At 38.6% G+C, this 23,283-nt stretch overlaps 1 protein-coding gene across 1 annotated transcript in view; it reads right to left on the reverse strand.

The window, feature by feature from the left end:
• The window catches only part of LRRC72 (leucine rich repeat containing 72), a 53,658-nt gene extending 37,238 nt beyond the window's left edge, over positions 1-16,420 (reverse strand). The window contains 4 exon segments of the mRNA XM_003777090.4: positions 5,673-5,742; positions 10,805-10,878; positions 16,323-16,378; positions 16,381-16,420. Of these exon segments, the coding sequence (XP_003777138.1) occupies positions 5,673-5,742; positions 10,805-10,878; positions 16,323-16,378; positions 16,381-16,405 (225 nt within the window). The 5' untranslated portion in view covers positions 16,406-16,420.
• Positions 16,421-23,283: the final 6,863 nt, after the last annotated feature.

Consider the following 23,283-nt stretch of genomic DNA (forward strand, 5'->3'; position numbering starts at 1 on the left):
CTCACAGAGCATAATGAAAGAACTAGAGTTGCCAAAGCAAACCTAGGAAAGTTAGGATGTTGGAGGTCCTTAGAAATAAACTTGTGCTTTTTCATCAGCTAGTTCACGTTTGGACCAGAAGCTCAAGTTTTATCACCCACTAGATAATGATTTGAAGAAATATACACCCTTCCAGCATACTAGGCTTCAAATTTACCACATTACATTCACTGCCTTCAAAGACAACTGTGTTGTCTCATTCCAGGCAGCTATCAAATACAATGTACTTGCTAGGAGCAGAGCCACTCCCTTTACCCTTCCTAGTTTTATCACTAGAACAGGGGTAATCACATTTATTGTTGTATTCTATAGCAGCCTAATGCAAGTACAGAATAAGCTATATCCAAATAGGATGCTTTTGGCTCCAAGTAACTTTTAAGCCCAACTCAAATTGACAAATAAAGAAATATCATTAATTGTCTTTCATATCACCAAGTGCAAAGTTGTGATAGCCTTAGACTTGGCATCTTCATGAATCTCTGCGCTCTGCCTTTCTCTAAGTGTTGGCTTCATCAAGTTCATAGGATAGTTAGTTCCTGCCTTCACATCCAGGTAAGAAAACATCCAGAAGCAAAAGTACTCTTCTAGTACTCCCTTTTAGGAATAAGAGAGCCTCTCCCAGGAACCTCCCAGCAAATGTGTCCTTATGTCTCTGTTACAATTAGGTTAGATGCCTGTTCATTGACTAATCACTCACCAGAAGAGTGGGATTATTCTGGTTGGCTTAGACAGTTCAGGATCCACCCATGGACCTAAGTGGGGCCACCTATTTGAGTAGAATGGAGGAGGAGTATGTACCAAAACTCAAACCCAAATTCTGTTGGACAGGAATAAGCAAAGAATAGACACAAATGGACAACAAATAATGACCTCATATACTTCAATAAATATTGTGGATTGAATAAGTGAATAAAAAAATGCATCCCTTTATTTTACTCCTTTTGCTTTATTTATTCCTAAATAGAGGGTAGCTAAAATATTCACTAATGTAAGAACAATGCTGGTCAGGAATTCAGATCATTCTTAACAATGTGTTATAACTCTAAATATATTCATATCTCAGGGTTAATGTTTTTCACAAATCTCTATATCATTTCTACAGTCGCATAGTTTCCTCTTAGTGGTCAATCTAGTATAATCTAGATTTTAAAGAAAACTCATAATTAAAATTTTATATATGAACTTTGATGAAATATTATAATAGTTAATATGCCTTTTAGAGTTTGGGATCTGAATAAGACTTTGATTTTTGATGGAGTAGGAATACTTAGGCAGCTTAGCACCCAGTTAATTACTGATCAATAAGAAAACTCACATTAGCTTATTTACTTATCCCATGGCCACTCAGAAGCTGTTTTGGGTATGAAATCTTTTCAGTCTACACGGACTAAACCAGTCTCTTTCATAAAGAACAAATTAAGTGATGTGATTTTAGAAATGTGAAAGGAAAATAAATCTCAGGATCCCAATAGCACTAAGCCAAAGGGAAAAATCAAACTAGGAACTACTTAGGGCAAACCTCCCTCCCATTCTGTCCCTAAAAAAGATAGCTACTAAGATAAAAAAGCTACACACCTCTCTCACAATTTGTCCACAAGGAAATTCTTTGGGGACAAAGGACACACAGAACTCAGTCCTTCCTCTGCTCACTGAGATAGATGCATATCTGATTGCTTTCTTTGGAAAGGCTTATCAGGAACTCAAAAGAATGCAGCCATTTGTCTTTTATCTACCCATGACCTGGAAGCCTCCTTCAGGTCACAGGTGGAAAATTGATTGATGTCTCCTCTCCCTAAAATGCATAAAACCAAGCTGTGCCTGGACCACCTTGGGCCCATGTTGTCAGGACCTCCTGAGGCTTTGTCACAGGCTCGTGTCCTTAACCTTGGCAAAATAAACTTTCTAAATTGACTGAGACCTGTCTCAGATATTTGGGGTTCACAGAAATAATATAGTTTGTTGCATATAAATAATCAAGCACGAGAAAAAAATTCAGCCTTTTGTTGTATTCCTTTTCTGCCCCACCCCTTCAAAAACAAAAGAAAGTAAAACAGTTGATGGTGCATGCGATCCCTTTCTAAGTGCAGATGCATCTGCAAGTCCATTTTGTGAATATTCAATGAGTAGTTGGAAGTCAGATGATATCCATTCCCAGAAATATTCCAAAAAAAATATAAAATCCCTAATTATACCTCTCCCTTCTAGACATTTGTACATGTTCTTTCCCTCCAAACTGGACACCAGTGAACACCACAGGAACACACACTAAAAACAAAGATTAGTCACTTTTGCCATGCCTGATGATTTTCATCTTTTTCTAACAGAAGTCGTACACTGTGACCAAGGACAAGTTTTGGCAGTGTGTGTGTGTGTGTGTGTGTGTGTGTGTGTGTGTGTGTGTGTGTGTGTTTGTTTTTTGAGATGGAGTCTCACTGTGTCACCCAGGCTGGAATGCCAATGGCACAATCTCGGCTCACTGCAACCTCCACCCCCTGAGTTCAAGCAATTTTCTTCCTCAGCTTCGCGAGTAGCTGGGATTACAGGTGCCCACCACCACAACCAGCTAATTTTTGTATTTTTAGTAGAGACAGAGTTTCACCTGTTGGCCAGGCTGGGCTTGAACTCCTGACATTATGATCCACCCACCTTGGCCTCCCAAAGTGCTGGGATTACAGGCATGAGCCACCGTGCCAGGCCAGCAGTATGTTTTTTTAAAAGCGTTTTGAATTTGTATGCCTTAAAGTAGAGTGTGCACTTTCCATTCCAGCTGTTAGCTGCCTGGGCCTCAAAGGTATCTGTGTTTGTTCTCCTAGAAATTATTTCCAGCTTATGAGATTTATGCTTATAGTTAATACCAAAGCACTTTTCATTTTCCATTTTCCACTTAGTTGGTGTTTAAAAAGACTAAGAATGAAATAAAATATTGAAATATTGTTATAAACATGGCTGTTTACAGATTCAGTGCTGAGATCTGGACTTACTACTTGACAGGCAGATGACTACTGAAAACTCAAATTATTTCTTTTGTCAGCTACTGTTTGAAAGTCTACATTCAAAATGCTAAGATTGGGTGATCAATATACTGTATAATGAACAAATACAAACTGTCGGAAGATGAATTTTTGAAAGTTGCAAACAACCTAGTCACTAGCTTACTGTAATGATTGTCTGGGTTTGAATTTTAGTTCAGTCTTGCTCTTTTGCTTGGAAAAAGTTTTGAGTCCAACACTCAGGCCCTTACTATGAGGGAGGGGTGGGAGAACACTGCCTCCTTAACCCTAGCCTTTAAGAGAAACTTCAACAGCCATACTTGGTGATCTTGAGACATGTTCCCTCATTTGGGGGCATGGTGGCCTGGTGCCTGCCACTTCCTGAGGAAGTTAAATCAGCTTGGATAGTGTATTAGTCCATTTTCGCACTGCTATAAAGAACTACCCAAGACTGGGTCATTTATAAAGAAAAGAGGTTTAATTGACTCACAGTTCCACATGGCTGGGAAGGCCTCAGGAAGCTTACAGTCATGGTGTAAGGCGAAGGGGAAGCAAGGCACCTCTTACATGGTGGCAGGCGAGAAAGAGCATGAAAGAGGAAGTGCCACTTTTAAAAACGTCAGATTTCATGAGAACTCGTTCACTATCATGAGAACAGCATGAGGGATACTGCCCCCACGATCCAATCACCTCCCACCAGGTCCCTCCCCTGACACATGGGGATTACAATTTGAGATGAGACTCAGGTGGAGACACGGAGCCAAACCATAGCATTTCACCTCTGTCCCCTCCCAAATCTCATGTCTTTCTCACATTTCAAAACAGAGTCATGCCTTCCCAACAGTTCCCCAAAGTCTTAATTCATTCCAGCATTAACTCAAAAGTCCAAGTCCAAAGTCTCATTTGAGACAAGGCTAGTCCCTTCCACCTATGAACCTGTAAAATGAAGAGCAATTTAGTTATTTCCAAGACACAATGGAGGTACAGGCATTGGGTAAATGTTCTCATTCCAAATGAGAGAAATTGGCCAAAACAAAGAGTCACAGGCCTCATGCAATTCAGAAACCAGGTGGGGTTTCTTGTCATTAAATCTTGAAACTCCAATATCTCTTTTGACTCCACGTCTCACATCCAGGGCATGCTGATGCAAAGGGTGGGCTCCTATGGCCTTGGGCAGCTCTGCCCCTGTGGTTTTTCAGGGTACAACCCCCACAGATGCTTTCATGAGCTGGCATTGAGTGCCTGTGGCTTTTCCAGGCACATGGTGCAAGCTGTTGGTGAAGCTACCAAAGTTACTTCCACATATTCAGGTTATCTTTATAGCAGTACTCCACTCTGCCAGTGCCAATTCTCTGTATTCATCCATTTTCACACGGCTACAAAGAACTACCCGAGACTGGGTAATTTATAAAGAAGACAGGTTTAATTGACTCATCATTCCACACGGCTGGGGAAGCCTCAGGAAACTTACAATCATGACAGAAGCTGAAGGGGAAGCAGGGCACATATTATATGGTGGCAGGTAAGAAAGGGAGCAATGGAGGGAGTGCCACTTTAAAAACCATCAGATATTGTGAGAACTCACTCACTATCATGAGAACAACATGGAGGGAACCATCCCTATGATCCAATCACCCCCTATCATGTCCATCCTTCAACATGTGGAGATTACAATTTTAGATGAGATTTGGGTGGAGACACAGAGCCAAATCATATCTGGTAGCAACTGGGAGGTACCAACCCTCTTGGCCTCTGATCGCAGGACAAAGATATGTGAGTCTGAGGACTAGGTATGTTGACCTGGGGCACTGTATAAGGGATTCTGCACATGAGGGTGATTTGCCAAGGCCAAAAGACCCTCAGTTGTAAGTAACCCTGGGATAAAGGTGAGGTGAGCCAGGAGTGGCCAGTGAAGAGGAGTCAGTGTTGGAGAGGCCTAGCAGAGGAACTTCTGAATACGCCATAAAGGGGAAGAATCAACTTTGAACATCTGTTAGTACTACAGGGTACAAAGCAAAGAACTTTGCTTCTCCCTTGCCTTTTTTCTACTACTACACCACCCCATTCCATACCAAACCTGGAGAAGGCTGAAGTGGAGATAAGACGGAAGGAAAACAGCCAACCATGGCTTTCTAGTTAATAAAGAAGGCAGGTGGCCATCTGCAGTCAGCCATAGCTGGATATAGATAGGGGCATATCTCATTTGTGATTGAAGATTGACAGTTGGCTATTATATTCTCATTTATGAACTGGCACTATGACTATGACTCAATGGGCTGTGCAATTTTGTATTACCTAAGAGAGATGAAAAAGGTTATGGGGCTGCCCAGGTTTTCTTTCAGGAGCCTAAGTAGGAATAGTTTCCACTAAGTGGATTTGATAGTACATGGGAGACAAAAGTAAAATTGCAATTTGATAGCACCTCACAGATTGCCCTTATTCAATGTATCTCGTGTGTATATATGTGTATGTATACCAAATATATATGTATATGTACCAGATATATATGTTTTATATTGGTTTCTTAGCTGAATTTAAATTTTAAGCAAAAATTTTAATACTTTTAAAGATTAGCTCTATTAGGAATATAAAATTAAGATAGTAGTTTAATTTTAGTAATTGAAAGATAAAATACAACACTACCTTGTTATGATGAAGCCATAAGTATTTCAATTTTTTAAACCTAGAAAGATCAATGACCTCTGTCAGTTCCCTGGAAAGAAAAAAAAATGTGAACATTAGCAACAATTAGTTCACACATAGGTAAGGCTGGGCGCGTAGTTAGTATGGCTTCGTAGTAACTAGAAAGGCCTCTCTTTGTCGTTTCAAAATTATTGGCACACTCACCTGCTTATTTCAGAAATTCCATCATTATAACTTCATTCACTTGGATTAAGATTTTGTCAGCTAGTTAAAGCTAATACTTGAAAGGGAGCACTTTATCACATTAGCAAAAATTTACACCTCATTATGGCTGAATTTATTGGAACCTTAATTCAAAACAAGTTTTACTGGGGAGAGAACAAAAGAAAAAAGTGAAGCTGATACAGGACTTTCAAGTAAATGTGGGAAACGTAGCTGCATCCTGCTTCAATATTGTCTGTGGGGTTATTAGTGTGGGGCAATAACCTTGAAGTATTTGGCCAGACCGGACTCAGATGGAAATTGCAGGACACCAAGAGACAGACACTGTGTGAAGTGCTTTATTCTCCCTCTATTTATTAATTATATGATTAAAATATTACCCACTTCTCTTGAACTGTGTGAGATTCCACCTATCCAAGTGGTCTTGGTTCTTGCTGCTAAGGCAGCTCACTCATCAAAGGGGCAGATGTGGGTTTGGGAGATGGCACTGTGTGAGGATAGTTGGTTATTTGATTGATGTGGCCTGGAGTAGTTGGATCTCTTATTTCTCAGGGCAGAAATTGTGGAACCCAAGTATGTATACATGTATGTATCTGTTTATTAATTAAATGCTTATAGAACACGTATTGTGTGCCAGGTACTTTTCAAAGCACAAAAATATCAATATTTATATTTATTACAGATATTAATTCATTTTTGGTAAAATTTTATCACAATTATTTTTAACCTTGGGACACTGAAGGACTAATATTTTTCTAATTTTTATAAAAACATACATTTTTTGAAAGCATGCAAACATTTCTAAACAAAATAAACCCTTTTTTGCCAACTTTTTATATTGAAAAATGTCAAACCTGAGAAAAGAAGGAATAGTACAATGACCACTTGTATAACCATCATAATTTTTAACATATTGTCACATGCTCATACTATCTATCTAATTTATATATTTATTGGTTGATAATTTTCTTGGTGAATCATTTGAAAATAAAGTTGCAGGCTTATTGCAGGTGTCTCAGCTTAAGGAGTTCAGCATGTGTATCTCCTATATCAGGGCATTGTCCTGCACAACCACGATACCATCCTTCACACCTAAGAAGATGAAATTGAATTCAGTAATGTAATCTAATATGCCATTCATGTTCAAATTTTTCCGTGTTGTTCCTACACTTTTTTTGATTTGTTTTAATCCTGTATCCCATTAACATTCATGGATTGCATTTTGGGGTGGTATAACCTTTGGGTCTTTTTAAAGGTAATCATCTTCTTTCCTTTTTCTCCCTTAACATTAGTTTTTTTTGGGCTAGGTGTGGTGGCTCATGCCTGTAATCCCAGCACTTTGGGAGGCTGAGGTGGATGGATCACCTAAGGTCAGGAGTTTGAGACCAGCCTGGCCAACATGGTGAAACCCCATCTTTACTAAAAATACAAAAATTAGGCAGGTGTGGTGGCACATGCCTGTAATCCCAGCTACTTGGGACACTGAGGCAGGAGAATCACTTGAACCCAAGAGGCAGAGGTTGCAGTGAGCCGATATCATGCCATGGCACTCCAGCCTGGGTGACAAGAGCAAAACTCCATCTCAAACAAACAAAAAAAACCAAAAAACATTAGCTTTTTGGAGAGTCCAGGATAATTGTCTGGTAGAATGTCTCACATTATTGATTTTTTGGATTGTTTCCTAATGATCAAATGCAAGGAAGATCACGTCTACTTCTCAAATACATGGGTGGTAATTACTGAATCACATAAGGACCCAAATGATGTCATTCTGCCCCACTCTTGATGAAGCTAAATTCAGTCATTTGGTTAAGAGGTATCTGCCAGTTCTTGCCACTGTAAAAGTACAAATTTTATAATTGGAAAGTCATGCATGAGGCGAATATCTGAGATCATGTGTATATCTTGCTTCCTGACAACTCTTTACTCAATAGCTTTAGCTTCAATTGATGATCCTTACCTGAGCCAATAGATTTGGGATTATAAAATGATTTTCCTAATGTTCTTATTCTTTTAACATTTATTAGCTGCTATTCTTCTGTAATAAACATCTGTTCCCTCCTCTTCTATCTCATTCATTCTCCTCCCCATCTTCCCTGAATTTTCAAGAGTTTTTTACTTAATCCTTTATCACTTAAAACAATTATCAAATTCTCCCTTATGAAAGACATTTCAAGCAGAATTGTGTGTCTCTTTGATATGTACCATTAGTTTTTGAGCACTTCCCTGGCACAACTAAGTATTTCAGACTCTTCCAAAACAACTTTTTTTTTCTTTTTTAGAAAGGGTTTGGCTCTGTTGCCCAGGCTGGAGTACAGTGGCTCCATCTCGGATCACTGCAACCTCCACCTCCTAGGTTCATGTGATCCTCCCACCTCAGCCTCCTAAGTAGCTGGGACCACAGGTGCACACCACCACACCTAGCTAATTTTTTGTAGAGACAGGGTTTCATATGTTGCCCAGGTTGGTCTCAAACTCCTGGGCTCAGGCGATCCACCTGTCTCAGCCTCTCAAAGTGTTGGGATTAGAGGCATAAGCCACTGCGTCTGGCCTCAAAGCAATTTTTAGTAGGAAATTTGCACAAATAATAATACATTCTCCTCTCTCACTGTAGATATGTAGCTTTTTTCAGGGAAAGAGTACTTGGACCTTGGGGTACCCTAACTATTGCATGGGGCGATAGTGAGAGTACGTTAACTTCATCTGTTCCTATGATAAATAATAAAGAAATCATTACATGGCTACATCAGAGTATCTCATGCCCCACTCAGAGGATTTTCCATAAAAGTTATTTTATTTTATTTTATTTTATTTTATTTTTTGAGACTGAGTCTTGCTCTGTTACCCAGGCTGGAGTGCAGTGGTGCGAAATTTGTTTTAATACACTAAAACTTTAAAGTATTAACAGTGTCACGTTACTGTCATTAACTTTTTTTGTAGCAGTAATATCAATGTTGAATTTTCATTGATTAGGTAATGTAATAAATTCATTTATCATTTTTCTTTTTTAAAATTTAATTTAAAAAAAAATTTTACGAGCCCACATCTGATATCATATAAATTCACTTTTCAAGGGTACTTTAACTCTTTCATGTCAGAAGGGTTTATTCTGCACATAAACCTGTCCTAAATCAATAATGGGCTGTTACATTATAAGGTGAGGCCAGTCAAAGGATAAGGAGAGGTAATTCTACTAATGATGGCTATGACTCATGCTGACAATAATTGTCAACATCTTGTTATAATGTATGTTCTCCATGATCACTCAAGAACACATCAATAAGATGCTTTCCATTTCCCAGAGTCAATAGAAACTTGGTAAATAACTCAGTATACCAGCGTATTGGCATCTGGACTGGGAAATAGTTTTTGTCCACAGCTGGATGAAATGGTAACTTAGTGTCCTTAAAATGTAAAATGTGTTATCCTTCTCACAAGGAGTCAATTAATTATCTACTGTCAGGTGATCAATATCTCAAATTTCTAGTATTTTTTTAAAGCTACTCTTATTATCTACTTACTGTAGTGATCAACAGTATACAATTGTCAAAATCATGAAAGATGCAATCTTTTGACCACATGAAGTATTTATTGTTATTTTAAAACTAACTGACCTATATCGAGAAGCTCAAAGCATGACCTTAAATGTGTCAGAATGCTCTACCATACCTGTTCCATACTAAAAAATATATTTTTAAACATTTCAAACTGGTTATCAATTTATTCCTTTACTACCAAGACATTCAGAGCCATTACAAAGGTAAACACTTTTCTCTGTACTGATAAACATAAATATTTATTTACAATAAAATAAATATGTTTAATAATAAAGGATTTCTCCAAATCACTAGAAATAAAAGTGATTAAATTTGTTGATAAACTGAGGCATTTTCTTTAAAAGAAGCTGAATTCCAAAGATTACATATGAGCAAAAATATGTCAAGCCTATTTAAAAATAATACACAGAATTCAGAGGCATTAAAAAGCGCAAAGTAAGGGGGACAAAATGTAGGAATAGGGTCATTGTGCTTAAAATGCAAACTTCAGTGGCACTTATTGGCCAGTGAGAACTGTGGTATCAGAATCTAATCTTATTTATAACTCCCTCTTCCTCTCATACCTGGGTTCTATCTCATTCTGCTCTGCAGAAAAACCCAATTTGTTGTCTGCCACCTTGGGGAGTTGGAGGGGAATCAAAGTGTTCTGTTGATATAAGAGAGGGATTTTTCTACTTATCGGTAAAATTCGTATGGGGATTGGTAGAGGTTGTAGTATAATGGAGGTCATTATCATAGTATGTGGTATAATGATTCCCAATAATAGTAATAATATTAACCATACTAATGCTCACTGAGTGCTTGCTGTGTACCAGTAACTTTGACTAACTTTTACTAACTCACCTAAGCTTCACAACAACCCTGAGAATGAGGTAGTATAATTATGCCCAGGGAATAACGTTGCCAGATAAAAGACAGGATATCGGGCTACATTTGAATTTCAGGGAAACAATGAATTTTCCAACTACTGTGTGGGACATACTTATACTAACTAAAATTATATTCATTGTTTCTATGAAATTCAAATCCAACTGGATGTCCTATATACTTACTTGTTAAATCTGACAATCCTAATAGGGAGGTTATATGACATACCCAAGATATGTCTCACCCAGCTGGAAGAGACAGAGCTGGGATTCAAACAGCCTGTTTCCATAATTTTTTTTTTTTAATCAATTTCACTATCTTGTCTCTCCAACAGAAAACTGTGGATTCCAGGAAGTGGTAAAATAATTGGAGTCCTACCCAGTCCTTGAGGGGGAAAAATGGAAAATAACATTTGAATCTGTGAAACATTTTAACATGATCATGATAACATGATACTCTTTCATTTTTTATGTTAAGTATACTTACTTTTTAGAAAGGAACAGCTCAAAGACATCAGCATCCCTCTTGTGGCCACATATCTTTAGCTGATCTTCAACTGCCTGATAACATATAATTAATCTGTCAAACTACATTCCAATGAACAAAAATGCTGAGGCATTTGCAGTCAATAACAATAATGTCTACAAGAAGATCAAAAAAAGGTGAATATGGAGGTAACCATTCTAAACTGATAAATTCCAACACTACAATTATATATTATTTACTCATTTTCGTGGTTGAATTTCATTATCCTTAATCCTGGGCACAGATGTTTAAATAATTTTTAATCAGAGAGAAAAAAATATGTATGTGTACATATACACCAAAAGCAAGTCTTTTTATTCTCTATGAGGCGAGGTAATTTGGTCTTTAAAGAACTATTTTTAAATGTTTCTTTGAACATGAAGAATTAGTATTTCATAGGTTTCCTATACAGAATTCATCCAGTATCAGGGTTGGAGGTGGAGAGAGTAGGATAAAATGTGTGTTATTATAGGACATTCTTTTTTGCGCCTATCACATTATGCTTGGCACCCAGTAAGTTCTCAAAAAATGTGAAATGAATGAATACATGTCATTTTTCTCTGAACAAATGAATAAATACATTTTCCCTTGCTTGGCAAGCAACAGTGACTTTGTTTTTCATGAGTTGCTAACATACTCATGCTGTGAGAATTTTTGGTGGAGAAGCAACTTTTATTGCCATAGCTCTGTTTTAAAAATAAAACTTTAGCAACAGCTATTTAAATGCTTTAGTTTTTTTTCTTAAAGTCCTTTGCTAAATTATAAAATAACACTAATAGGCCACATGACATAAAATAATATGAAAAAAGTAAAGTCTGTCTGTAATTTGCCATGAAAAAGTAGAGCTAACAAGACATGACAAAAGTGAAAAGTATAATCATTGCAATCCTGGAATCTGACAAACATTGTAATTATCAGAGTCAAAACAATCACCGAATTTTAGCTGGGATTTGTTATGAATGGTGAGGTTATAATGACTTATAAATCTTTCTGGGTGATATATGAAATTTTGACAGTGGTTTTGCTATTCGGTAGAGTACTTTAACAGGAGTTATATTTAGTGCAATGAACATATTTAAAGAAGTGAGGAAGACAGTTATCCTAGTGATGGAGAGCAGCTGCAAATGTATAGTCCTGAACTTCCCTTGATGCCTCGTTAAGCAAGCTGAATCTAGGGGCTTGGAGCATTCATAGGCTCAGGTTTAGGCATTGCCATCAGGGTGCTTTGTTATCCAGTTACACAAGCCGACCTGGGGCTTGGAAAAACCCATTGGATCAGGCTTAGGCATTCTCATCTGGGTTTTGTTTGTTTGTTTTTGTTTTTCTTTTTTTTTTTTTGAGAGACAGTCTTGCTCTGTTGCCCAGGCTGGAGTGCAGTGGCGTGATTTCAGCTCACTGCAACATCTGCCTCCCAGGTTCAAGCAATTCTCCTGCCTCCCAAGTAGCTGGGACTACAGGTGCACGCTGCCACGCCTGGCTAATTTTTTGTAGAGACGGGATTTCACCGTGTTGACCAGGCTGGTCTCTAAATCCTGAGTTCAGGCAATCTGCCTGCCCCGGCCTCCCAAAGTGCTAGGATTACAGGCGTGAGCCACCGTGCCCGGCCCTCATCTGGGTATTTTAACTTAAAGATGTCAACTATCAGCCTCTACTATGTACAGTCAGTCACATCTTTGCATAGTGTTTGGGGTGGTTATAGCCCAGCCAAAGAAGAATTAAAACTTGGCAGCCATCTATTAAAATTATAAATGTGCTTTTAAATTGATCCAGCCATTCTACCTCCAGGACTCAGAAACACACAGGTGCATACACCCAGACAAATGTGATTATCACTGCTTATTTCAGCATACATTTTCTGTGGTTGTGAAATAGTCCCCATTAATTGGAATGCAGGTTAAATTGACATGTGACATCACAATGGAATACTGTGAAGTAGTTTCAAAATATAGAGAGGTGGTCTGATGGTTAATTTTGTATATAAATTTGACTGGACTAGGGGATGCCCAGAAGCTGGTAAAACATTATTTATGGGTGTGTTTCTGAGGATGTTTTTGGAAGAGATTAGCATTAGTATTAGTGGACTGAGTAAACAAGATCACCCTTGCCAACGGGGGTGGATATCACCCAATCCACTGAGGGCCCCAGTAGAACAGAAAAACACAGGAATGTGAATTCATGCTTTCTTCTGGAGTTAGGACATCCATCTTCTGCCTTCAGACATCAGCATTCCTAGTTCTCAGGTCTCTGGGCTTGGACTAAACTACATTACTGGCTCTCTCCTGGGCTCCAGATTGCAGACAGCAGATTGTGGGACTTCTCAGCCTCCATAATCAAGTGAGCCAATTCCTTATAATAAGTCTCTTTCTATATATCTCTATATATCCTATTGTTTTGTTTCTCTGGAGAGCTCTAACTAATACAGATAGATATCTAGACATCTAAAGATATCTAAAATATATTTATAAATAAAAAGTAATTGGCAGTATAATATGTGTAACAATATTTTTGTTAAAAGTCATATTTATGTGAATACAAAATGCACACACTTCAAATTACTAGCAAAAGTCATCACTTGAGATCATGAGGGACTTTCACGTTCTAGGCGATATATATTTTTAGTGATGTTTTAGTATTTTACAATAAGCACATAATAATTTGATAATCAGAAAGTAATGCACATTTTGAAAATTGTAGCCATAGAATATTTAAAAATTTAAATCAAATTTCAAAAAATATGAGGTGAAAGGGAAATTGAATGTATCAGCATAATATGTAAATCACTATCATAATTATTTATTTACACAAGTTTTTATCACAGCATGTTTCTTTCCAATCAATAATTTTGCATGAATCTGGTACAAAATATTAATATCAAAGTGCCCAGAAACATGAAAATGTGCCAATTCACATTTCAGTGAATCCATGGTGGAACAATTTCAGTTCCCAGTTAACACACAGCTTCACTAGTACCATATGCCCTCATCTAAAGGAATTCAATTAAGTTTGCCATCTTATAGGGGCACAGTTCATGGTCCCTTAAGCAATTACCATAGTAACATTTAAAAAACCCCAAAAAACAGTATCTGCAAAGCACAATACAGTGAAGCACCATGGAAATGAAGTATGCCTGTACTGTTAGCCTGGACACGCTGGAAGATTTCAGGGCACAACTGACAGTCAGGCTGGGCCTTAAGAGGTGAGGCAAAATTAGAAACGGGATGTTGGTGGAAGAGGAGAGTAAGCACACAAAACAGAAGAAGCAGAAGAATGTATAAGGTATGTGGGGCTGTACAGCCTTTGGCTGAAGTAAAAGGCACATGGAAGGCAATTGTGAGAAATAAATTAAGAAAGGTGGGTTGGGGTCATATTATTTATACCAACTTTGAAATTTAGGCTCAGAAGTGTGTACTTAATCAGTGCCCGGAGAAAACTTCTTCAGGCCTTGAGAACGCTAACTTTACATCATTTAATTTTATATGATATGTAAACACATGTATATGTACATATATATGAAATATATATTCTAAGTAACTGTATGGTAAAATTCATGTAAGAAAGTCTAATTAGTTCTGATTTTTCCCAGGATAGCAATGTCAATGCTTTTACACAATATCCAATATCAAATTATTTCACAAACATTTTTCCTCCTTCTCTGTTAGTGCTCTTGCACCCTGTGCTTTCTTGGTACCCTGAAAGCACAGAACTAACTATTGGGTGATTCAGCATTGTGCTCACTTCTGGGGCAATAGGAAGATATTACTGGATTTTTGAACTAGAAAAAACATGTGACAAAGCTAGGCTTCAGGAAGATGACTCTAGCAGTGATGTGTATGGGGGCCTGGGGTGCAGTGAGAACTGCAGACAGGAAGCAAGGCTGCCTCTGGGAAACGAAGTCCGCTAGCTAATGAGCCTGCCCCAAGGTGGGGTCAGGTGTGAGTGAGCAGTGAACAGATATGACATGGGGCGTGTTTAGGGAGAATGAATGGGAACTGGCAAGTAAATGGAGGCAGAGAATTAGCACGAGGGAAGTCACAGGTGATGGTGTTGATGATGTGATGACTTGATGAGAAAGCTGACGGGAGGGAAGACAGATGCAGCTGAGAAATGCTGAAATTGAGGCCCTGGTGGAACATACTGGTCAAGGCGCCCACCAGAAAGCTGCAAGGGTAAATGTGGAACTCATCAGAGATCTCATGAGGGCAGCTGTGCAGATCTGATAAGTCAGTTAACCAGAGGAGAGTGGGATCCAAGGAAGATCACGATGAAGTGTCTACATGGAGAGAAGGGAGAGGGAAATATGTTGGAAAGGAGACAGAGGAGGATGGTTGTCAAGTGAGGTAGAAGAACAAAAGGACAGCAGGAGGCAGAGGAGCATTTGAAGAAGGTAAAATTTCAATCTACAACATTGTTTTGGCTGGTGGAGGATGTCGCTCAGAAAAGGTACTGAATTTAGATGCCTGAATTTCAGTAGCTTGAAGAGGGTGAAAAGTCGGATTTCAAATTAGTTGGTTAACCTAAAAGGAAAATAAAAAGAGTCCATCACAAAATTGGGATGTGAACAGTTCTAGCATGGGGAGAATAGCAGCTGCTTCTTCCACCACCCGATGCCTGAGGATCTCGAATCAAAGGGAAAAAAATGTTTGAAAATGGTAGGATTATTAAATCCTAGAAGAATAAGGTCAGTATTAAAACCTATAGAAGAAAGTGCCCTCTCTGATGATAAATTCTTATACCTCCATGCAACACGCAGGCACAAGTTAGGACTTAGTGTGAAGAGCTTTCAATTCATTACAGAACTCTCAGCCTTGTTTAATCACAGCAGCCCCCCGTCTTTGCAGATGAGTCAGAGAACTCCAGAAAGCCTTGCTAGGTCTTAACTGGCACAATTCTGAGATTTTTTTTCCCCACCCAAATATCCAAATATTCTTTTAATCATTGTCTTAACTGATCTCAACTCGGCTTGTAGGGCTCATCAAGTAACGTTTTCTCTTCAAGGTGTTGATTTGCACTTGCTGGGAACACTGTATTAGGGATACACACCCACACCCACATCCACACACACACACCCCTGTTGGAGAATCAAGACTGCGAAATTTACTTAATCTCCGTTTCACTTAATCTGCAAACCAATATAATTATATATGCAGCAGTTGCTGAGTGGTAAAAGGTCAGTGTAAGTCTATTAGTGTGGATTGGGAAGTCCTCAAACCCCACCCAGGAGATTAGGACCTCTAGCCCAGGCAGAGATGCTGAGGGAGGTTCACCACCGCTCATCGCTGTTCACATCCCAATTTTGTGCTGGACTCTTTGTTCTCCTTTTATGTTAACCAATTAATTTGAAATCTGACCTATCTCCATCTTCAGGCTACTGAAATTCCCCTCCACATTCAGTACCTTTCTGGAGTCCTCAGGCAGGAGGTGGGGCCCTGGGGCAGGGGGCCAAAGGGGCTGATGGCTTGGGAAGAAAGGTGCCGCTTACCCGGCGACTGCTCTGTAGGGCAGTTTCGGACGCCCTCCTTAGGCTCCAGCATCGCGGGGCACGGGGTTCGGGTCCCAGGACATCAGGACACATGGGCGGCCGAAGCAGCGGTGATTAATCCGGCCTCGCCGGCCGGTGGCACTGAAGAGAGACTTGGCTTGGCGCGCAGCTCGTTGTTCTGTTACCAACAGTTACCGCATTCCCGTTGACTAAAAGCCAGTCCACACTGGGAAATATTTGAAGCCAAACGCTGACTTCTGTGACGTTTGCGCGTGTGGCCCTGCAGCACCCACGCTTGTGCCTCGGACACACGCGTGTTACCCCTGCTTATGGTGATGCGTCCGGTGGATGCTGGAGAGCGGGGGTCAGCTATGTCCGGGACCAGAAGGAGGTCAGAGCGCCTCAACGGCAGTCACCCAGTAATCATCACTTTGATTCGAGATTTGAATATCAGGAAATTCAGGTTTCTGGAAATTAGACATGTGTGTGGACCACTGGCCTCATGTACAGGGTGGGGGTGAAGAGGTGCCCTGCAGAGTCACTGTGGATCTTGACGCAAGAGGAAAAAAGCCAGTACTACTGATCGTGTCTCTATTTAAAAGTTTGACATTTTGTTCATTATGCATGTTATTTGCATACTTTTTAAAAAATATTCCATTAAGATACTTATTTTGAGGTCAGGTGCGGTGGCTCACGCCTGTAATCCCAGTGTTTTGGGAGGCTGAAGCAGGTGGATCACCTGAGGTCAGGAGTTCTAGACCAGCCTGGCCAACATAGAGAAACTCTCTATTAAAAAAAACACACACACACACATAAAAATTAGCCGGGCATGCGCCTGTAATCCCAGCTATTTGGGAGGCTGAAGCAGGAGAATAGTTTGAACGTGGGAGGCGGAGGTTGCAGTGAGACAAGATCCAGCCGTTGCACTCCAGCCTGGGTGACAGAAGGACACTCTGTCTCAAAAAAAAAAAAGATATTTATTTTGAATGCTGAGTTTTTGGTGCTTCTTACATCTGGGTCCAAGGCCACTGCCCTACTTGCCTCATCATAGACCCAGACCTGGGATGAAGATGCGGGTGGTAGAATTAAGGCTCCTCAAGAGTCCAGGTGCACAGAAAAATGGAAGGAACTCTCTACTGAATTTATTGGCTAAGAACAAGTGCATATTGTTTCAGTAGCTGAGAAATCCTTTCTCTGGCAGAAAATGGACAAATTGAGCCACTATTTGGCCAATCTTTTCCAACCTTGTTTTTTTTGTTTTTGTTTTTTGAAATTGCTGTCTCCTGTAACTGTATTGGAACCTCTAGCATAGATTATCTTGTGATTTTGTTTATATGAGCCTTGTTCCCTCTAGCTTGGGTAACTTTGGAGGCAGGATCCCGTTTAAGATGTCTCTCTCTTCTGCCAGAGCTTAACATACTGCACTTAATTAATGTTGACTGGATTAAATGAGTTGGTTTCTTGGCTCCAAATTTGAACCTGAAATCTAGGAATCAAATGTAGCTTTCTGAAATGGGTCAAGCTACTTGCATTAAAAAAAATGCTGGTGTTGAAATGAAGCATTAAAAACTGTCTCAGTGGGGAAATCAAGTACACATTATTTCAGTAGTTCTAATATGTATCTGGGGCTGAGGTGGGGGTGAAAGCTTTCCAAGTTATTGTGGAGGGATTAATCATCTAAGAACTATTGTTTAAGTAGTTTCTAACCTGGAAATAAAACTCAAATGAGAGAAATGGTCCACTGAGAAGGCACATATAATAATTCATTTGCTCATTTTTGCTATTGATATGTGTTATAGCATTGCAGATAGTATTCATGAATATGCTACATGAAAAAATGGAAATGCACAATAATTTTTCAGTTTTCTACATTACACAAATGTGACTTTATAACATACGCAAAATAGTTTTAAAAAGCATCTTGCAGATGTAAACTAGTCACCAGTTAATTTCTACTAAAATCACATTTAAAATTTTTATTCTTTATTTTTTCAGCATTTTACCTCATATTAAAAAGGTAATTTTGAAAAAAACCCCTATTCTTAGGAAAGGAACTCAAGACTCACTTATTACAAGGTCTTAATGTGTTCCTTCTTCAAGAAAAAATTAACTGATCACGAAGGCTAAAATAAAGCAAATTTAATTATGGGATGTCATGGATGGAGATTATTGAAGGCACTTTTTGGACAAAAGCTCCTTTCCAGACATTCTCACATTGGTGACAAGAAATTTTTACAAAAGAATTATTCCCAGTAGAGTGAGCAGAGAGAACTTTTACCTCCATGGGGTAGGGTTATAGCCTGAGGAATCCAGCCTGAAATTTTAAATATTCATGTAAAATATGCATTCTTCTTTACAATCAATCTTGTTTTAATATAAAAATAAAGCAGTTCCCCAAACTCTCCTCAAATCTTTGTGTAATATTTACATTGAAGCAAGACACCCTGTGTTTATCCTGTGGCTTTACCTCCCTGGCTTGCTGCCATTGCCTGCAGGGGTATGCATACCCCAGTTTGAAAGCTCTATCATATCATGTACATGGATTTGGATAAGAAGAAAGAATCCTCTGCTCCAAGTCAGGGCATGTGGGATTTAGTCTCAGCTCTGACATTAACTAGTTGTTGGCCACCTTTAAATCACTTAATGTCTCTGGGCCTCAGTTCTTCAACAGTAGAAGCTGGAAGTTCAGTTTAAAAAATTTATTATTTAATTAACTCTCCTAGACAGGTAGTCTGTATTGTTTACAGAGTGAAAGATTCTTGTATTGATATAGAATAAGTTTTTAAGAACAAGTTTTCAGTGAAAAATGTGTGAGAAAAAAATTATGCATGTGGTGGCTATCGTTAAAACTACATAATTTAAAAAATTCTTTGTAATTTTGTCTTTAATAATTCCAGTTATCAATCTAGATATTGTTTTTCTAAGTGAAAAATATTTATTAGATACAATGATCATTATCACTCATTTTCTATTGTGTGAAATGAGCATAGAATAAACAATATATCGGCCACAATCAATATACATACTCTTATATCACATATATAAAAAGATATATCTGGCCAGGCACAGTGGCTCATGCCTATAATCCCAGCATTTTGGGAAGCCAAGGCGGGAGAATAACTTGAGGCCAGGAGTTCAAGACTGTGGTGAGCTATGATCACACACTTTACTCCACTTGGGCAACAGAGTGAGACCCCCATCTCTAAAAAAAAATATTCAAAATTTATAAAAATACATGTTTTTATGATATTCAATGACCAGGCTATCAAAATTTTCATTTTTAAAATTTTAGGTAAAATAACATCCCATTTTAATTGATAGCTACAATTCTTTTTTTTGTTTGTTTCCATAAAATGCAAATAACAATGGAATATTGGGGGAAAATTCTCCAAGAGTCTCTCCTGTTACTGCACATAAGCAAAGGCACTAACTGCCTTTGGTAAGGACTACATTTTCAGGGATATTTGTGTAGCAAACAGCCTTTGAAGATACAGTGTCTACCTACAGCCTTGGTAGATATAGTGTCTACCTTCAGAGCAAAAAGTAGGTGTTTTTGTTTTTTGTTTTTTTTTAACTGAGCAGTATAATAAAGATAATGTCTCCCTCACTTATTATAAAGATAAGCTGAGGCAACTTACTGCCCAGTATAAAAGGTCTGGCTTCCTTAAGTTCAAATTTCCTCTTCTGTAGCACAACCCACTCTATGTGCCCATATCACCTGGCCCATTTCACATTGCCCTCTGGAAATTGTGGGTAGGAGAACTGGTGGAAATACTAATATTCTATCTATGCTATTACCGTGAGTAATAAGCTATCCTTTGTCTTTAAGCCAGAAGTATCATCTTTTGCCAGCATCTGTGAAACTGTGGTAAGCTAACTTTTGCTTCTGTGTATATAGGTGGATTTTAAATGAGATTAAACCATGTAATTTGTTCTTCATCCTTCATTTTTCTCTTTACCGTCTCATCAACCTCCATCTGTTCAAGTAAATGTACATAGAATTACAAAATTGAATGTGGCATTATGTTCCATTGTAATGTATCTTACAGTGTTTTTACTTATTACTCCATTGATGAGCATTTATGTTGTCCAGGTTTTTGCTCTGACAAACAATGTTGTAACAAATGTCTTTGCATACCTGGATTACTATTCCAGTAGCTGAAATTCCTTTAGGAGATTATTGGATCATATATGATAATGCCCCTTTCTGGATAGGGTATATTTCTCTATTTGACATCAGTTTTGTTGAACTTTGCCAATCTAATTGGAGAAATTTTTAATCTCAATGTTTTGGTTTATATTTATTTAGGGAAGTTTACGATCTTTCCAAAAGCTTATTGGTCATTTGTAATTTTTTTGTGTGACTTGTCTTTTCATATTCATTGCTTAACTTTAATATCCAAATGCCAATGAACAAAGCCCTGCAAGCTGGATCTATAAAGTGTTTGCCATTTATTTCTTGAAGTCACCAATGGGTAGCCTCAAGTCATCTTGCAGCATCCTGCAAAGCTGTCTTCTCTTTCCTTCCTCTTCCTTGCTAATGCCTGCTGCCCTTCAGACTATTGAAATAAACTTCATTTCTCTAAGCCCAAGTGTCCTTTGCTAGTCTCTAGGATCTATGCCCAGGATGCTATCACCTGATGTTCTAAGTATCAACTTTTTTGTTTTTGAGTTATTAGAGTGGTGGTGGGTTTTGAGCTGATAGGAGAAAAACAGCCTTACTCCAAACCCATGTGACACTTTGCCATCAAGGTTCTGAAGAAACACTGCTCACATGCAGTTTTTCTTACGCTCTTTCAGGAAAGCAGCCACTTCCACTTCTTCCATATGCACCTCATCTCTTTCAAAATTTGCACACAATCTTCCAAATACCTACCTGTATAGGAACAGAAAGTGGTTCAGATTTTTAAACATTCCTACACTGTCTGGAAAAGCTAGATGCTGCTAGACACAACTTCAGCTTAACTAAAATGATAACAATAATAAGAATTTTCAATTCCAAGCCAGTACAGCTTCAATGTGATTTCACATTTCATCCCAAGAATAATGGGTCCCCATGTCTAAGCTCTGTCTATCCTCGTAAACAGCCACCATTTGCTTATCCCTTGGGTCTAGGGGAACACATGCCCATCATTTCAGAGTAGGGTAAGATCTCCAGTGGGCACTCCTTCTCCTCCAGTGGGGAGGGCCAGAGCAGCCCTTCTAAATCATGGAGCCAAGGACAGAAGCCTCTAGCCAGAAATTAGAGATGGAACAGAATGGAAAATCAGATAACTTATAGAAGTTAACTTCCGTTATGCCAGAAGCCACCGAAATTACTAACCCTTTCCTCACTTTGCTTAATTTAGAGTTGGTGATAATTATTGACAATTATTCTCTGCCTAAACTGACAGAGAAGTCTTGTGAATGTTAACAGGAATGCCGCATATTATCACACATGTGATACAACAGTCAGGCATTTGAAGCATAAATACTCTAGAAATATGTAGATACATGCATGCATAAATATATATGTGTGTGTGTTTAAATGTGAGTGTATGTATGAGTAGGTATACATGATCATATACATGTACGTGCATACATGCATGCATGTGCACGTGTGCACAACCTCAACAATGCCCTCAGTAATCTCTGCCTCCTGATTTTCACATTCCTGTGTGATCCCTTTTTCTTGCATGTGGGCTGGATTCTGTTCACATCTAATGGACAGAATACAAAGGATAGGATATAACTTCTGAGATTAGGTGATAAAAAGACTGTGGTTTCTATCTTGAGCCCCTTCTCTCTTGCTCTCTAGCCCATTCTGAGGAAAACCAGCGGCCATGTTTTAAGCTGACCTACAGGGAAACCCACATGGCAAGGTACTGAAGTCTCTGGCCAACAGCCAGAGAGGGCTTGTGGCTTGTCAATAGCCAGATGAGGCATCTTGGAAGTGGATCTCCCTAAGGGGAACCTTGAGATAACCACAGTATTGCCCTGGATTGTAGCCTGGTGGGGGACTGACTGGAGGCACCCAGCCAAGCAACCCCCAAAGTCCTGACATTCAGAAAGAAGGATAATAAATACTGGCTGTTTTCAGCAGCTATGTTTTGAGATAATTGGCTATGTAGATATCTATGTTGTATGTTATTAGTTATTATATATATATGCTATGTAAATTGAAATTACAAATATACATAAGACCCAAAAAAGACATCTCTCTGGTCAAACTCAGATTTTCTTAAAATAATCCTTATACTTGCCAGTCTATGTAGTAAAAATTTGGCAAAATTTCTTACCCAACGCTTTCTGGGTTACTATTTAAATCTAGAAAGACAGATTTACTCTTGGAATGTCATCTGCATGCAGCCTCCTGTTCAAACATAAAAATAAATAATTTTTGTTTTGCCATAAGAGATAATTTAGCAAATATTTTTAATGTTAAATAATCTAAGTTGAATGTTGACTTAAAAAAATCATTTGCCAGAATGTATACTATTACCAAGTCAATAAGTATTTTTCTCAAAATAATAGATGCTGGAAAGGTTGTGGAGAAAAAGGAACACTTACACACTGTTGATGGGAGTGTAAATTAGTTCAACCATTGTGGAAGACAGTGTGGTGATTCCTCAAACAGCTAAAAACAGAACTACCATTTGACCCAGCAATCCCATTACTGTGTATATACCCAGAGAAATAGAAACCATTCTACCATAAAGAGACACACATGTGAATGTTCACTGCAGCACAATTCACAATAGCAAAGACATGGAATCAACCTAAATGCCATTCAATGATAGACTAGGTAAAGAAAATGTGGTACATATATACCATGGAATACTATGCAGCCATAAAAAGGAAAGAGATCATGTCTTTTGTCAGAACATGGATGGAGCTGGAAGCCATTATTCTTAGCAAACTAACACAGGAACAGGAAACCAAATACTGCATGTTCTCACTTATAAATAGGAGCTAAATGATG

This window comes from Pongo abelii, chromosome 6 (genome assembly GCF_028885655.2).
Source record: "Pongo abelii isolate AG06213 chromosome 6, NHGRI_mPonAbe1-v2.0_pri, whole genome shotgun sequence".
NCBI classification, from domain to species: Eukaryota; Metazoa; Chordata; class Mammalia; order Primates; family Hominidae; genus Pongo; species Pongo abelii.